Source organism: Apteryx mantelli, chromosome 2 (genome assembly GCF_036417845.1).
Source record: "Apteryx mantelli isolate bAptMan1 chromosome 2, bAptMan1.hap1, whole genome shotgun sequence".
Taxonomy (NCBI): Eukaryota; Metazoa; Chordata; class Aves; order Apterygiformes; family Apterygidae; genus Apteryx; species Apteryx mantelli.
The window spans coordinates 56,206,247-56,221,992 of NC_089979.1; the positions used below are offsets into that span (position 1 = coordinate 56,206,247).

At 41.4% G+C, this 15,746-nt stretch overlaps 1 protein-coding gene across 2 annotated transcripts in view; it reads left to right on the top strand.

Annotated features, from left to right (window-relative positions):
- MTCL1 (microtubule crosslinking factor 1) overlaps positions 1–15,746 on the top strand; it is a 111,014-nt gene that overhangs the window by 90,137 nt on the left and 5,131 nt on the right. For both annotated transcript variants that reach the window (XM_067290692.1, XM_067290693.1), the window contains exons 11-14: positions 3,082–3,336; positions 7,387–7,692; positions 10,083–10,114; positions 11,514–13,074. In XM_067290692.1, the coding sequence (XP_067146793.1) occupies positions 3,082–3,336; positions 7,387–7,692; positions 10,083–10,114; positions 11,514–13,074 (2,154 nt within the window). The remainder of the gene's footprint in view (positions 1–3,081; positions 3,337–7,386; positions 7,693–10,082; positions 10,115–11,513; positions 13,075–15,746) is intronic.

The window sequence follows — 15,746 nt, forward strand, 5'->3', positions numbered from 1 at the left end:
GCAGCAGAGCATTTTTTGCTTTATAGGTTCATTTTGACATTTTCATGCTTCATGCCAGGTCAAGAATTTATTGCAGACATTGGCATGTCTTTGCAACTTACCATGTTAGCCATAGCTACTACTGCAAGTGACATTATTCCCCAGGAGACGGCAAATGTGTGAGATTGAGTCTGCACTCCAGATGCTCCAGCAGCCTCTGCTAAGGGCTCCTCTTGCAAGTTGGGAAGTCTGCAGTGGTATTAATGCCCTTTGAAAGATGACTTGCATATATTGCAAAGAACAAGTCTTAAATAATCCTCTGTCAGGCTAAAGTGTAAGGAAATTGTATACAGTTTACTTCATTTTAGAGTCCGTTACAGTTTGGCTGATCTCAGCTCTGCAGTGACACTCTTGGTATAGATGATTATTTAGTGTCACAGCTACTTAGTAGTCCCAGCAGACACTTGCAGAAGGCAACCCATTGGGACCACAGAATAGTAAACTCAAAGCAAGCAACCCTGAAGAAATGGGTGCCAGCATCGCTGAGCCTGGCTGCAGCTGCAGCAGCTGTGACTCCAGCAGCACCATAAACTGGGGAAGTGGGGAACTGGGGATGCACAGAGGGAAGATGTAGCAAAAAGAGTAAGGGGCCATTATCTTCAGTTAGCAATGAGTTTGGCAGCAATATTTTTAAGTATTGTTGAGCTGAAGCATAAGCTGTCTGTGTGCTGGAGTAGCGGGCAGGAGGACAGCAAAGCTTGCTGGCTTCTTGAGCAGCCATGCTCAGGGACGGTGTCTCCAGGACCTGCAGCAGAGAGGTGCCTCTGCTGGGGCATGCTGCCCCACCAGACCGAGCCATGAAGTCACACTCAGGACAGCCTCACACGTATGCCTGTGGGTATTGGGAGCAGGGAGAGATTCAGACCTCAGGAACAACCTCCAGGGAAGCAAAGTCCACCAAGGGATGTTAAACACAAAGACACCACATCTGCCTCAGAAAGTCTGAGCCAGTCCAGACTTTATTGTTTTATGTTTGTTATGTGCAAGTGGATTTTACCCCATAATACAAGATAGGTAATTGTTGCCCTTGCTTTACAGAGAAGGAATGTAGAAATAGGGTATATTATATTACTCCCTAAGGCCTAGTGGGATTTGCAGTTGTTGAGCAGCAAAGTCATTTTAGGACTCCTCATGGTGGTCTCCAGGCTCCCATCTGTCAGGCTAGCTGCACCCACTTACACTCGACTGCCTCTGAAGTCAGTGGAAGTTTTATCGCTAACTTTGGTCGGACTCGAGTCAAAGAATGAACTCGAGCAAAAAATTAATTTGTTTGATTAATCCCTAATTAATTAATCCATTAATCCTTAATACTTGATTCCATCTTAAAAGTACTCTTTTAAAATCTTAGCATTTCTGCTCTGTTTTGAAATTTTTCACATATCTGATGTTATTTCTTCTCTTCCTAGTCTGGTACCTGCCTTTTTGTTTGTTTATTGACAGCTTGAGTTATTGAGTTAAATAGCGGCAGAAATATCCCACTGCTGTCAAATCTGACTTCAGGTAGATTTTACAGGTATGAATAGTTAAAGGCAAAGGTCCATCAGTCTCTAACATCTGGGTCTGTACAAAATATCATACATCTGAACCTCATCAGATGCTGTCAGCATCATTCTGGCTGCACAAATTTACGCTGCACAAAGGGAGAGAGACATGATGTCCTTTGAACTTGGTTAAAAAAGGACCTATGTTTTTATAATTGATTTTTTGGTTGGTTTTAAAATAACAGGACTTTAGAAATTAGTGGTAGAGGAAGCAGGTGTTTGAAATCTCCCTGTCAGTACAAGTAGCTGTGAAGGATGTTCTCTCATTACAATTTTAAAATACTCAAGCAATGAGCTTTCTGCCACTTACTCGGGGAGTTTGTTCCAGAGACTAGTTTCTCCTGACTCCAGTCTGAACTTCCCCTTGCTCAGACAGATTGGACTTATTTTCCACATATGACAGTTTGAAGGTGTTGTCCTCTTTTCCTCCTAAAGGAGTGTGTTTCCCAGCAGACCTGCTGCCTTTGGTTTTTGAAGATAACTTTGGCTTCAGAGGTGGAAATGAGTTTTCACTGCTTTTCACTCCTGTTTGCCTGCAGAGCCAGGGGATGGTGATGTGTCCCACTCTGACTCACTTGCACAGCTACTGAGTTGTCAACAAAAGTCAAGTTTCAAGTTTCAAATTCTTCATTTCATTATCACAAGATAATTCTTGAACTTACACAAGCCCACCTTTTTCACCCTGACAACAGTGCAGCAGTGACGCAGGTTGCCCAGAGAGGCTGTGCAGTCTCCATCCTCAGAGTTTTGTCAGGACCCAACTGGATACAGCTCAGGGCAACCTGGTGATCCTGCTCTGAGCTAGGCTCGGGCTATAGACCTCCTGAGGCTCCATCCAGCCTGCATTTTCCCATGACCTTGGGCCAGATCTTCTGGTCTGATTGAGCTGATCCCTGAATACAGAGTAAAGGAGAAGAGAGAGAAGGTAGCATCAACTAACTGCCTGACCACCCTAGAGATCAATTCAGGAACCAGAAACTGCAGAGATGGGGGAATGATCTAGGTACATCTCTTTGTCTTGGTAATATCCTCTCTTGCTGAAAGTTGTGAGGATCTATACAATAAGGCTTTTGGTGAGGATCACTCTGGGCAAAAAGTCCCTTCAGAAAATGAGTGCACTGAGTGTCTGAGTGAGAGAGCAAAGGCAGAATATTGGTCAGGGACCTGGCGGGTGTCTCGGAGATAATGATGAGGTTGGAATTCAGCTCCGTGTTTCTTCATTGCTGGTACCCATGCATCCTTCAGAGAGATCACATTGATACCTTAGAGCATGAGCTGGTAGAGCTGGCAAAATGATTCACTATGATTTTTACTGTTTTGATTTTAAAACTTTTTGTAAGTTGAACATCTTTGATCATTTGTTGAGATCCTAGGAGCTAAGAATTGCCATAATTATGCAATTATCTTTGTGGAGTTAGGCCTTAACTCAAAGTCCTTGTCAGACATGGGCTTTTACTTTCAGAAAGTTTGATATCCTTATAAAGTTTTATTTTGATGGCAGCTGGAAAGGAAGAGTGAGAATGCCTCAGGAGAAACAGGCCTCACCTCTGATGCGAAGGGGGCTTTTAAAAGGGAAAGAGAGGAGCACAAAAAGCTTCTGGCTGAGAGTCACAGTGTGGTGATGGATCTCCGCTGGCAAATCCAGCACAGCGAGAAGAACTGGAATCGGGAAAAAGTGGAGCTCCTGGACAGACTTGATAGAGACCGGCGAGAATGGGAGCGTCAAAAGAAGGAGCTGATCAGACGGATAGAGCAGGTAAGGAGTCACTTTTGCGTCATCTATGACTGGCTGCAAGCATTAAGCTTTGCACCATGACTGTATTCAGACCAGGGCTGAGAAACTATGTTAAAAAACAGCAGAAGAATAATTTTAGTTTCTTGACTACATCAGTGTTTCTCATGGTACAAAACAGTTTACATACACAAGGGAATAAAAGGAGAATGCTCATAATCCATATCAAATAATGTTTGTGAGAAATCAGCTCCAGGTTAAAGGTCATTTCCTGCCTCATTTCACTTACCCCAGACAAGGATGGTCACATTGATTAGTTCTGTTTGAAAGCTTATATGCATCTCTTCATGCTAAAACACTCAATCCCACACACAGGGTTATTCAAGGTTTGATATACAGCTTCCTGCCAAAAAAAGTCTGTTCATCCGTGAATTGCCACCAAAGATGCAGCTGCTGTGACTATTCAGTCTCAATTGAATTCTTTTTCTCTAGCAAGGGAACCCAGGGGATAATAGTGAAGAGCCCTTACTGATAACAAATAAGCAGCTATCAATGTTGAATATTCAGAAAACACTTCTGGCCTTGGTCACATGAATGGTGTGCACACCTCTGCTATCATTTGCAAATCGAATAATTGCATGGTTGTCCACTTGTTTTTCATGCTGATCTGCACTTTCATCTGCTTAGTATTAGAGCCTGATTTGAAAATGTTGTTCCAAATTGCACCTAATGGATTTATTCTTTGGCTAGAAGCCACAGAAAAAATAAAAAAATCAAGTTCAATGAGGGATAGCTAATACACAGTTTTTGGCTGAACATTGTTCAGTTCTGAGTCATGCATTCCCGGAAGAGGAAGAAAAACAACAAAAATTGTGATTCCTCAATTAACTGATTACTTTCTGTCCTTAGGACATCAAAAATGGAATTGCAGCAGATTTGTACATGCTCTCTAGGGAGCTTTACACTTGAATGAAGCACAAAGAGGCTTCACATGTTAAGTTGATGAAAGCCTGGTGTGATCTCATGACCAGTTTCTGAAAAGGGTCCATTATCTGTACCTTGCATTCCCATGTCTGGACTGCAACAAGAAGCTAAGGAAAACTCACCAGGCAGTAAATGTTGAGTGCAATACGAGACCTCACTTTAAGCTATGGCTTTTAAATCTACGGAGAAGTACCTAGGAAAATGTTGTACTCTATGGATATTTCTAAAATCACTACTAAACGTGTAGGTCTGACCAACATGGTGGTAGTGACCAATATGAAAGCTTTATCGACTAAGAAAGGTGATTTTTGAGCTTCTTAATTTAAAATATCAATAAATGATATTCTGGATTTTTTAATCTCCCATGTGTCTAAGGGTTTTTGAGAATAGTTTGGGAAGCTAACAGAACAAGCACTTACAATGCTGTGTAATGCAGACCAATATTAAGTCTCAGATAGAACAGTCAATGCACATGAGCGAGGAGGGCTTGAGACCAGCAGTTTATCAGACTCATCTGATTCCCTGGCTTCACAGCTAGAGGATGCTGAGTTCTCCATGGTTTGACTGGGCTGGTCTCTAGTTGTTGAGTTTCAGTGACAAAACTACCTCTTGGGGATTCTTCATGCAAAATGGGGAATAAATAGTTGTCAGAAAATTTCCCGTTCTATTAAGGACATGGACACAAACTTTTGTTTGGAGAGTCACTGGTACCTCTTTGGATGTTTATGCTTCTTTCCCTGTGAACTGTATTTTTTGATGTTATCTCCTTGATGTATCCTCAATAACCTGAGGGATTTAACCTGGTTAAAAACTGCTTTTCTCTTCCCTGAGATCTGGGGACAGTAAAGGGAGGGGGAGAGGAATCCCTGTTAATGTTACCTAGCCTTTAATTCTCTTTAAACCTGATATAATCTCTCAGGGTCATCTTGGGAGAGTCTACAAAATAGCCCTAAACTAGTCCTGGAACTGATTCCTTTTGGTACTATTCTGAAACCTCTACAGTTCAGCTATATATTTACTGTACAACCAAGTTGTTCACAGTATTAGTGATAGATATGGAAATAAAAAATATGATATCAAGCTATTTTTAAAGAACTGGATAATCAGAAATAGCATTTGAAGACTTGACTATCTGCCTGCAAAAATTCATAACCCCATCTTTGCTTGCAATCAAACATTTCCCTGTGTGACAGGAAGCTTCCAAATATTTGCAGACTTTTAGTGGAATATCCTCTCAGATTGCATTCCTGCCCTGCTTTAGATGGAAGCAATTAGTATATCTTTAAAGTCCTTCTCCCCCGTGTTTTTCTGTGTGTATTCCATGTATGGAAATACATAGAGGATGAAGAGACTACACCAGTGTGTGTGTTTGAAAAACAGAGTCTAAGAGATAGTAGAAGCCTATGTGCCAAGTTTCCTACCAATGCTTTATGCCTGTCTGCTTTCACATAGTTCCTGAATAATACATGCATGATAAGGGGAAAGTTCACACCAATGTAGAAAATATTTAAAATACTTCACTCTGGATAGTTATGGGAATACTACTAACATATAAAAAAGCATGATGACCTACTTTTTGCAGAGCTCAAAGTTTTATTCTTTTCAAGTGGACTGTCACTTTGTTTTCCCTTAGAGACTCCCCTTCCACTATGTTACCAAAGCTAATTCTGCACAGATCACACCGCCAAATATTTAAATGCATGAAATTACCTGTATGAAAAGCTGTGTGTTTATAGATATAGATGGATGTGGACACAAAATCATTAGTCACTTAAAATTTAGGCTGGTATTTGTCATTTTTATTCGCCTGTCAGTTGCTTGACAGTCAGAGAGTAAGCAACAAACTGTATTGTTTTCTCTTAAAAGTTCCCAGACCATCATATCATAAGGATCCATGAAAATCCAGAAGGGCTTGGAATTAGAACTGCTTATACAGAAAATATGCAATTACTATTTTTGTTTGCTCTGGGTCCTGCTCATATTCTGTGGAAAGGACTCCAGGATCTCTGGAGAGACCTTCCACCCCTACATGTATGGGATATTTTAAATTAGCTCCTTTTAATCAAACTGTTTCAGATTTTGTAAATAATGAGCAAAACACCAAAGACGCATCCAGTTTTTTCAGGCCTAAATCAAACAAAAATCCCCTGACTGCAGCCCAAGTGCAAATTTAGTTATTTGCATCCTGACTGAAAATGGTTTTGAGCCATATGATGTCTTTTTTTTTCCCAACACACCCAAGAAGATTTAATTAATATGTTTTTGTAGGTCCTCAGTCTTCAAAGTCCTAAACAATGACTTAGGCATTTGTAGGTTATTGTTGCTTGGGCCTGATAAAGACCTTAGCAGGTAGCTCTAGCAGAACATCAGAGTTATGTATCATATTCCTCCTATCATGAGTTGTTTGAAAATATCACTCACTTCATCCGTCTTGTTGTATTTACAACTGAAAGGAAAGTTGGTCACATAGTCTAATTTTAAGATTGGCAGTAGTTGAATTTCACTCATGCTGCAACCCTCTCTTCACCCAGCTTTTGCAAAGTATAGAGTTAATAACTTTGATGGTCCTTCTATAAATATGCATTTTCCTCAGACATGCTTTTTGTGCCTAATTCATCTCTTCGACAATAGTGTTGTGTACAAATAGCCAACTTTCTAGCCATGCATTAGTGCTAGTCAGTTTTTAAAACAAAGCCTTTGTTATATATAGTGTGTGTGTATTTATGTGTAGGTATACATATATACATAAACATGCAAAACTGTGTGTGTTTATATATTTATATATATTTTATATTTTTTATAATTTTTTTATATTTTTATATATATATATATATTTAATCACTCAAAATCCAGTGAGGCATAGCATCAAAGCCCTTGAGACATCTCTTCCTTTTCAGAAAGAGGACTTTGCAGTACTGCAAAGCTGGCATCCCTAGAGCTAAGCTGTGATCTCAGCCCATGTGCCGTACTTGCCTCTTGAAGACACACACATCTCTCTCCTATGGAAAGCTGAGTTCTATAGAAGAGGAATGAAGAATACCATCCTCTACATAAATAATTGCTGTTTGTTTTAATTTGTCTCATTGCCAGCTTCAGAAAGAAGTGAGCCCACGAAGAGGAAGCAGTTTTCTTTGTGACCAGAAGGAGAGTAGCCTTCGTCCATTTGCAACCCAGGGGAACCTTCACATGCCTCGTCCGATGGGGTCAAGATCCTACTCTGATTCAGACGCCATCCAGTTTGATGATCGGTCACTGTCAAAGCTGAAGGAGAGCGATAGGTGCACTGCCACAGAAAACCTCTTTCTGGAGTCGCTGTCTCTGGATTCCCCTGACGAATCTGAAGAGCACCGGTCGCGGCAAGTGGAGCGGGAGAAATTCTTGACGGGCTTAACAGAAGTACGTTCTCTTCTGCTTTGTCTCAAGCCAGTTTCATGGATAACTACATATGACATAACATATTGGGTTACAAGGTCTTAAACCCCTTCCGGTTGTAAATATATACATATATATGAAGAAACATGGGCTCTATTTTGCTAGTAGTACAGTAAGTACTGTAGAGAGGTAATTCTGGTTATCCCATGGTGGTTGCCTTCTAAACAGATTAGCATGAGTCAGTGAGATGAGATTTTTAAAAAATAAAATTATCCTTCATCAGCAAAGTTACAGATTACTCCATAAAAAGCTAGTAAGTACCAAAACACAGTACTAAGAGGTGCCATCAGGCCATAGTGAATGCCATCTATGACCTGCTGAAATCTGCACCAAAGCACACTTACTGACACGAGATCCAGGTCTTCACAGTTCAGTTATATCTGTGCTAAATGAAACCTGGGGTCCCAGACCCTATAGGCTGGTACAAAGTAACCTGTCAACTGTTGTATTATATTCGTGGTGGTGAGGATGGTCACCTTAACCACAACTGTGCAGTTTAATCACATCTGTGAAATTAAATACTGGTTGGATATACAAATCATAGCTAACAGGGAAGCAGAAACTTTCCCATCAAATATGTATGTATGTACTCAGGCTTGAAAATTTGACCACTCTGGGAAAAAGTTCGACAACAGGTCAGATCACAAGCTCCCTGCAGGACTGACAAAGTTGCACCAGTGTGACTTGAATTGAACACTTCAGCTTGTGAAAATGTGACCTAAGCTTTTCTTTGAGACCTAAAAACATCCTTACTTAGCTAAAGGATTGGGAAATCAAGTTGTCTGGAAGAAAACAGAGAAAAAAATTGAGAGCACCAAGAAATATGACTGCCTTTCTTAAATTTTAAGTACCTGTAGCTACATGTGTATTGCCTTCAATGGCAGGAGTGTATGGGTGGCAATACAGGATTCCATACCCATTTTTTCTCAGCTGTTTATTTCATGCATGCCCAGATGCTTAGTGAAAAATGTTGATACCATTGTCAGGGGTTGATGTTTTTGTGTTTGACTGACTGCTTTGGATTTGACTGCTGTTTTCTGTAATTTAAATTCACTCTGATATTTAAGAATGGAGATCTCTGGAGACGTTTTCCCTTTTTCAGACGTTACCACCATTAACAAAAACTTTGCCAGCAGAATTAGGTCCTTAGTGGTACTTTCCTTCAAAGTGCTTCTTTGCTTCAAAGCATGTTTTGGTGAAACCTGTGCAAAGTCATTTCCCCTCCACGGCTTTGCTCAAGTGAAACTGACTGGAGTTTAATGAATAGTTTTACTGATGATGCACAGAAGCAATGGAACCCTCCTGACTATCCCTTTTTACTGTATTTTCTTTGCAGTACTAACCATAGCAAAAATCAGTCCAGCCTTCAGCCTGATTCTCCATTCATTTGGATTAGATTTACTCTGTAATAACTCCATTGGAACCAGTAATGTTATTCCAGACTTACACCAGAATAAGTGGAAGGAGAATCAGTTTAGTCCTGTTTCTCCCCTGACTCTGGATAAATACTGGAAGGATGTTTGCTGAGTGACAAGGTGCTCTTTTTGAATAGTCACAACCTGAAACACACTTATACGCTGGTAATGTACTTGATTTCATGGGGTCAAATAACAATAATTGGTCCTAATTATCTTTTTGTTCCTTATCATATTTTGTATTTCCTATATTTTATTAGAAATATAAATAAGCAGTTAAACAGTAGCTGTAGAGCAACTGGTTCAGGAGAATCTATTAAAAAAAAAACTCATTATGGGAATTGTCAAAGGGAAATAATTGCCATAAAAATGTCTTAATGCTGTTAGCAAGCTGTAGGTATTCCCCCTATGAAACAAGTAATAGTTTTCCCACAAATTTAATATAGCTAGTTTAATGAGTTTCAACTGGTGCCATTTGTTGGTTCCTAGAGAATGTATAATGAAATCTTATGTCAGAAGACCATGTTTTATCTCTTATTTCATCTGTTGTAAAGCAGATTAACTCCAAAGAACAAGTTCACTCACAAAGATATGGTCCAACAAAATATTTTGTACATGTGGAAAAGAGTCTTTTGCAGCTTACTTCTATTTCTGATAACATGGGACTATAAAAGTTCAAGGTTGTTTTAGATTTGAGACACGCTCTTTCTTTGTGCAGTCTGTTGTTCTAATGTGATTGACAATTTTCCTGCTTGTGTTTAAAGGGAAGAATATTCCCACAGGCACCTTATAATTCCTTATCATGGCAAAAGTCAGCTGCTTTTTAGAGATGAACATAGCTGGTGGAACTACCTGGAAGTAAATGACAAAACACCCGCTAGTTAATGCCACGAACAGGTTCAGAAATAACTTACCCTCTTTGTTTCTGTTTTGCTTCAGGAAGAAGAAACACACAAAGGAAATCTTCAAAGGTGAGTGAAACTGCAGGAAAAACAGCAAATACCCAACGGCCAGGGTTCCAGCATTCTCGTGCCCAAACCACAAACCCCAGGCATAACCATGCCACCTCCTCATCAGCTTCTGAGCCAGATTAATGGATTTATCCAGGGATTAATTTGTCTCAGTATGCTTCTGTTCTCTGATTAACTTGGGCCACACTCAGCTGTGGTGCACAAAGACTGAGCTGTATGAAAGTGCATGAGGCTTCAACTTACACTGAAGGCTATGTCTATGTTAGCAAGTAGTGCAGACCTATAGACATTGATGTATAGAGGAAAGCAGTTGGTGCTGAGGACCTGACACCCCTTTGCATGTCAGGGGTGTTTTGCTTTGGACAATTTCTGTTCTGCTGCCCCGGGCTGAATGCCCACCTGAAGCTGGAGTGCATTAGTCATGCTTCTGAGAACATCTTCCAGCTCACTTGCATCCCAAAGGCATCCAGTCCATGCTCTCTGAGATTGCCCCCAATGCAAACCAAAGCATCTGAATAGGAGGTTCACTTCAAAAACATGCTCCTGATCTCAATTAAAACACTAGTATAGATGCTCCCAAAGTCTGCAGCTGGTGTTCTTGATTAAAACTCACAATATCATTTTTTTGTATCTTCTGGAACATTTCTATATAATAATCATTGCTGACTGAATCCTCATCCAGCTTTGGTTACCTCATTGAGCATACTCTGATAACTACAGTTATTTTCATTTTTAAATAATTCCATTCAGAAAGATTCTTTTGTTGTTTGATTTTTCTTACAGTGAAGCAGTAGGATAACTCAGCTGAATGTTTTTAATTTCGATGAACTAGCAAAGTGTGGGGAAAGCCAAGAATCTAGCATAATCACATAGGGATTCCCTTTTGCTGAATTATAGCATGAGCTCAACTCACCAAGCCAGTTAAATATAACAGCATCTAGGCTGTCCCATATCGCTATGCACCAGCTGTGCAGCCTGAGCAATCTCAGGAGCAGGGGTAGACCTGTGGATTTCACAGCAAGTTGGAAATACTCCGCGCTTGCTTTGAAAAGTGTACCTCATATTGTCATAAAGACTCATTTTCTATCAATAATATATTTCTGAAATGCATCTTACTGCTGCACACTTCAGACATTTGCCAAGCAGCAATCCACAAGAAAACAGTAAATTAAGAGCCATTAATAAACTATTGGGTACTTTTAATGACTCATCAGGAATGCTTGCATTTCACAGCTTTTAAAAAACAGTAAAAGGGAACTTCAGTGAAAGAGGGGGCTAAAGTGGTTTCATATATAAGTCCTTAGTGAAAGTAGGGTTGTCTGAGTTAGTTTTCTGCTGAAATAAAAATAGTTCTATGAGAGTTTGTACAAATGTAATACTTTTGTGCTCCCCTTTCCAGGGCGATGTCTGTTTCTTCCATGTCAGAATTCCAGCGTTTGATGGATATTTCTCCATTTCTCCCAGAAAAAAACTTGCCTTCATCTAGCAGCAAAGATGATATAACCCCTCCCTTGTCTCCTGATGATTTGAAATACATCGAGGAGTTCAATAAAAATTGGGATTACAGTAACACTAGGAACCATGGTGGGGCTGCTGAGAAGCCTGCAGAAGCCTGGGCAGAAAGGACAGAGATGGGGAAAGCTGGGAATGATCCTGCTTCAGATCCCTTCCAGGCGTCATCATGGTACCTCACCACCAGTATCACTATGACAACTAATACCATGACCAGCCCAGAGCACTGCCAGAAGCAGCCAACGAGGAGTCATGGTGTAACCGAAAAAATGGGAGTTCGGGTCTTTCACAGCCCACCAGTCGTCCGTAGGTTTGATAATTCAGTGATAGCTGGCAGCGAAGGGAAAAACCAGGTTGAGCCAGACTTCCTGTTTTCTGTGACCAAAGCTATGGGGAGTGTCAGTGAGACAAAAGGTGCTTCCTCGGATATGTTTGGAAGATGGCCTTGTGACCTGGCCAAACATCATAAGGATTTTCTGGAGAGTGGTCTTCATCCCATTGAACGCCCTATTTGCACTACTGTGGGCTTTGCCTCACCCTTGCACAGCTTGGAGATGTCCAAAAACATGAGTGATGATATGAAGGAGGTCGCTTTCTCTGTCCGAAATGCAATACGCTCTAACTCTAATTCAACAGAGCCTCAGTTTAAGGACACGGCTTGTCAAACCAATGGGATGAGGACGACAGGGACACAGACCACCCAGACGATCAGTGTTGGCTTGCAGACGGAAACCCTGCGCAGTATCACCAGCAGTCCACACAAGTGTCTGACACCAAAGGGGGGATCCACTCCTGTCTCTTCACCATCCAGAAGCCTAAGAAGCAGGCAAGTGACCCCTGTCATTGAAAAGGTCCAGGCTAAGTTTGAACGCACATGCTGCTCCCCCAAATACGGCTCTCCAAAGTTGCAAAGGAAAATCCTTCCCAAATCAGACCAGCCAAATAACCGGACATTGCCTGGTACACCTCAAAAAGGATTCAGTGAGTCCGCTTGGGCTAGATCAACTACTACAAGGGAGAGTCCAGTCCATACCACCATCAATGATGGCCTCTCCAGTTTGTTCAACATTATTGACCATAGCCCCATCTTTCATGAGACCTTCCAAAAATGCCCAAGGTCTAGCAGTCGATCCAGGTCAGCGGAACCCAGACCAGAACTGGGCCCAGTGCAGGAGCCATGTACAAGTGCCCGTGGCAGATCACCCAGTCCTCTCCGTTTGGGGACAGAGACGCAAAAGGAAGAAGGGACTGAGGTGACAAGTATCAGGCAGGACTTATCTGCTCCTCCAGGGTATACACTTGCAGAAAATGCTGCCAGGATCTTGAATAAGAAACTTTTGGAGCATGCCTTAAAGGAAGAGAGAAGGCTACCCTCACACAGCCCACCAAATCTTAGCAATGACAACAGCACAGCAGATATTGTCAAAGTAGAACCAGGGTCCATAGAGGTAATGAGTTTGTTTGTTTTTCCTCCTATAGCTAAATGCACCCTTCTTTGAACAAATGCATTATGAGATGTCTTGCAGTCCTTCTGTGTATTTACAATAACCTAGTCATGTCATAGTACTACCAGCAAGTCCCAGTCTTGAAACTGTTGGATTAGTCACTGAAGAACTCGTTAAAGAATCTGAGTTTTATCCTGACAGCTTATCGGGCTTGAAAGCATGAGAAGAGCTTTATCCCTTACTGGATAAAGATGGTTCTCCCCTGAATGCCTGGGGATAAGGGGTTTCTCTCACAAAACACATCACAAATTAACAGATGTTAATCTGGGTTTGAGTAAATTTCTGTATTGTGCTGGCCAGAAAGGTAGACTGTTTCTCCTATGCAAGAATGGGTAATTCTGTATTAACAAGGCTGTGTTAAAAATAGTGACTACAATGCCCTGATCCAGAACTTTAGTGCCTTCGGCGTACGTTTTCTGGATGTATCTGAATAAGCTTGACTCTGGTCTGTAAATGTGATTAAACAGCATGAAATTTGGAACTGATTGTTGCTGCCTTGCAAAATAATAGTAATTATAATAATGAGAATCAACTAGTCTAAGCACAAACCTATTTAATATTTAACAAATCTATACTGATGTTTTACTGTACTGTTGAAAGTGTAACAGTTATCTGTCTCAGCAGATATGCCCGAGTATTGGGAGTCAGATCCTCAGGTACAGGAATATGCTACAGAAATAGACCACAAAGAGGGTGTAATGATGGACAAAAGCTCTCTGAGCTGTCAATGTCTAAGTCTCCTGTTCCTTGTGAACCTTTGTGCAGAAGAGAGTTGGTCTAGGAAAGCCCTGAGAGAGCTGAACTATGCCCAGCACTTACCAGTGCCTGTTTTCTTTCTGGCGCAGCAGTGAAACGGCATTTTTCAAGCTGGTCAGGGAAATTTCCCAGGGTAGGGACAGGAACCTGTCATGCTGTCCACCCTGGGCTGTCTCTGTGGCATCCCCGTGTTTTGGCAGTGCTCATCCCTGGCGCCACCTCAGCCTCATTGGGGTGAGATGGGGAGCAGCAGCATCTCTGGGGTTCGCTCCTACCACTCCTGCCTTAGAAAGCCTCAAGGGAAGGGACAAAACCCATTTTCTCAGTCAACTTTTGGGTTGAGAGGCTTTTCTGGGAACTTGAGCACTGAGACTTTTCTTCTGCACTTTGCCTTTCACTAGCTGGTTGTTCTAAATGGAGGTGATATGCTCCTCTTTTGTAGGTACTACTCAGAGGGCATAATCGTTTTTCCTAACAGAGCGTCCAAAGCTGAGGATATATTACCTATATGCTGTTTAAAAGGAAATAAATAGGAAAGTTTGTATATATTAAAAAAACCCCTACATGCCCATTATAAATAACAATGAAAGACAGTGAGCTTGTGCGTAAAACTCGAAAAAATAAAAGTGGAAAGAAGCCTCATTTATCTGGATCTTTCTAGCTATCTCTGTATTTTGCCTATAATTTGAAATACTGAGAATGCATTACCATTCCTTATTAGAAAGTATGTGGTATACGCTCACAGCTTCACCTCAACTTTGCCTTCAAGGCATCACTGAAAACTCTTGATTTCCTCCTGCATCTTTTAAATGTCTCAGCAAATTTCAAGTATAAGTAAACTGATGTCATCCCACATCATCGCAAATTGCTGTTGGCAAAACACAGCCAACATCAGTACCAGAGTTTGATGCATGGAGAGATTTGTGTCAGTGCTGTTTAGCAAAAACTCATTTACCATCAGCGTGGTAGAAAATTGTTCCTTTTTGTGAATTTTCACTATCTTTTGTCTAATTTTTTGAGTGCTAAGCCTCAGAGCTCTGACTTTTTCCTCCTTGCAAGTCTTACTCGGTTGTTCGAACTGTTGTCTAGCTGCCCAGGTTTAGAACTTGAGGTGGTCCTGTCCTTTCCCAAGAATGTGCCTGGAAAAAGAAGGTGGCGGGCGTCCACGTGACGGGCTTAGCTTTTCCCGGTTGAGGTGGCTCTCTGCAAGATGCATTTATGGAGTGTGGATTTCCTGCTGAAAACAAAACCGCAAAGAAGTTTAGACTCTGGAAGTGCCTTGGGTTATTTATGGATTACACTGGCCACACAAATGACACCACGTACAAGTTACACTTTGCACATTTTGTCGCAAGCAAGAGGCAGTGGATGCAGTGTGGTCTCCAGGGAGGCGAGCTGTGCTCGGAGCCGTGCCGGCCAGCGCAGCCCTGCCACCCTCTGCCGCTCCTTGCTGGGCGCCCCCCTCCCCTGGGGGTTTCCGGACAACACAAGTGACCCCCTTACCACAGAAAGCCCTCCTTTTTCTGCAGTCAGGGCATCACATATTAATGGCTTTTAAACTTGCTTGGAGCACTTGTTGGCAGCTCTTCTCTAATTTGAGCTTCTGGATGTTCCAGTTGCATAATTTGCTTTTATATTCCTGCTGAAAATATAAAATCTAGTTCATATATATATATATATATTTACGCACATACGTATGTGTGCCTGTATATGCATACATAGTAGCAGTGCATTTTCATAGTAGCTCTGTATTTTCATTCTAACCTGCCCAAAGCTGCCTACAAGCAAATTTGCATCAACCCAATGCAGCCTAGTAGTATCTTATCCTGCTAATTCGCTAAACCACTATCTTACTTGCA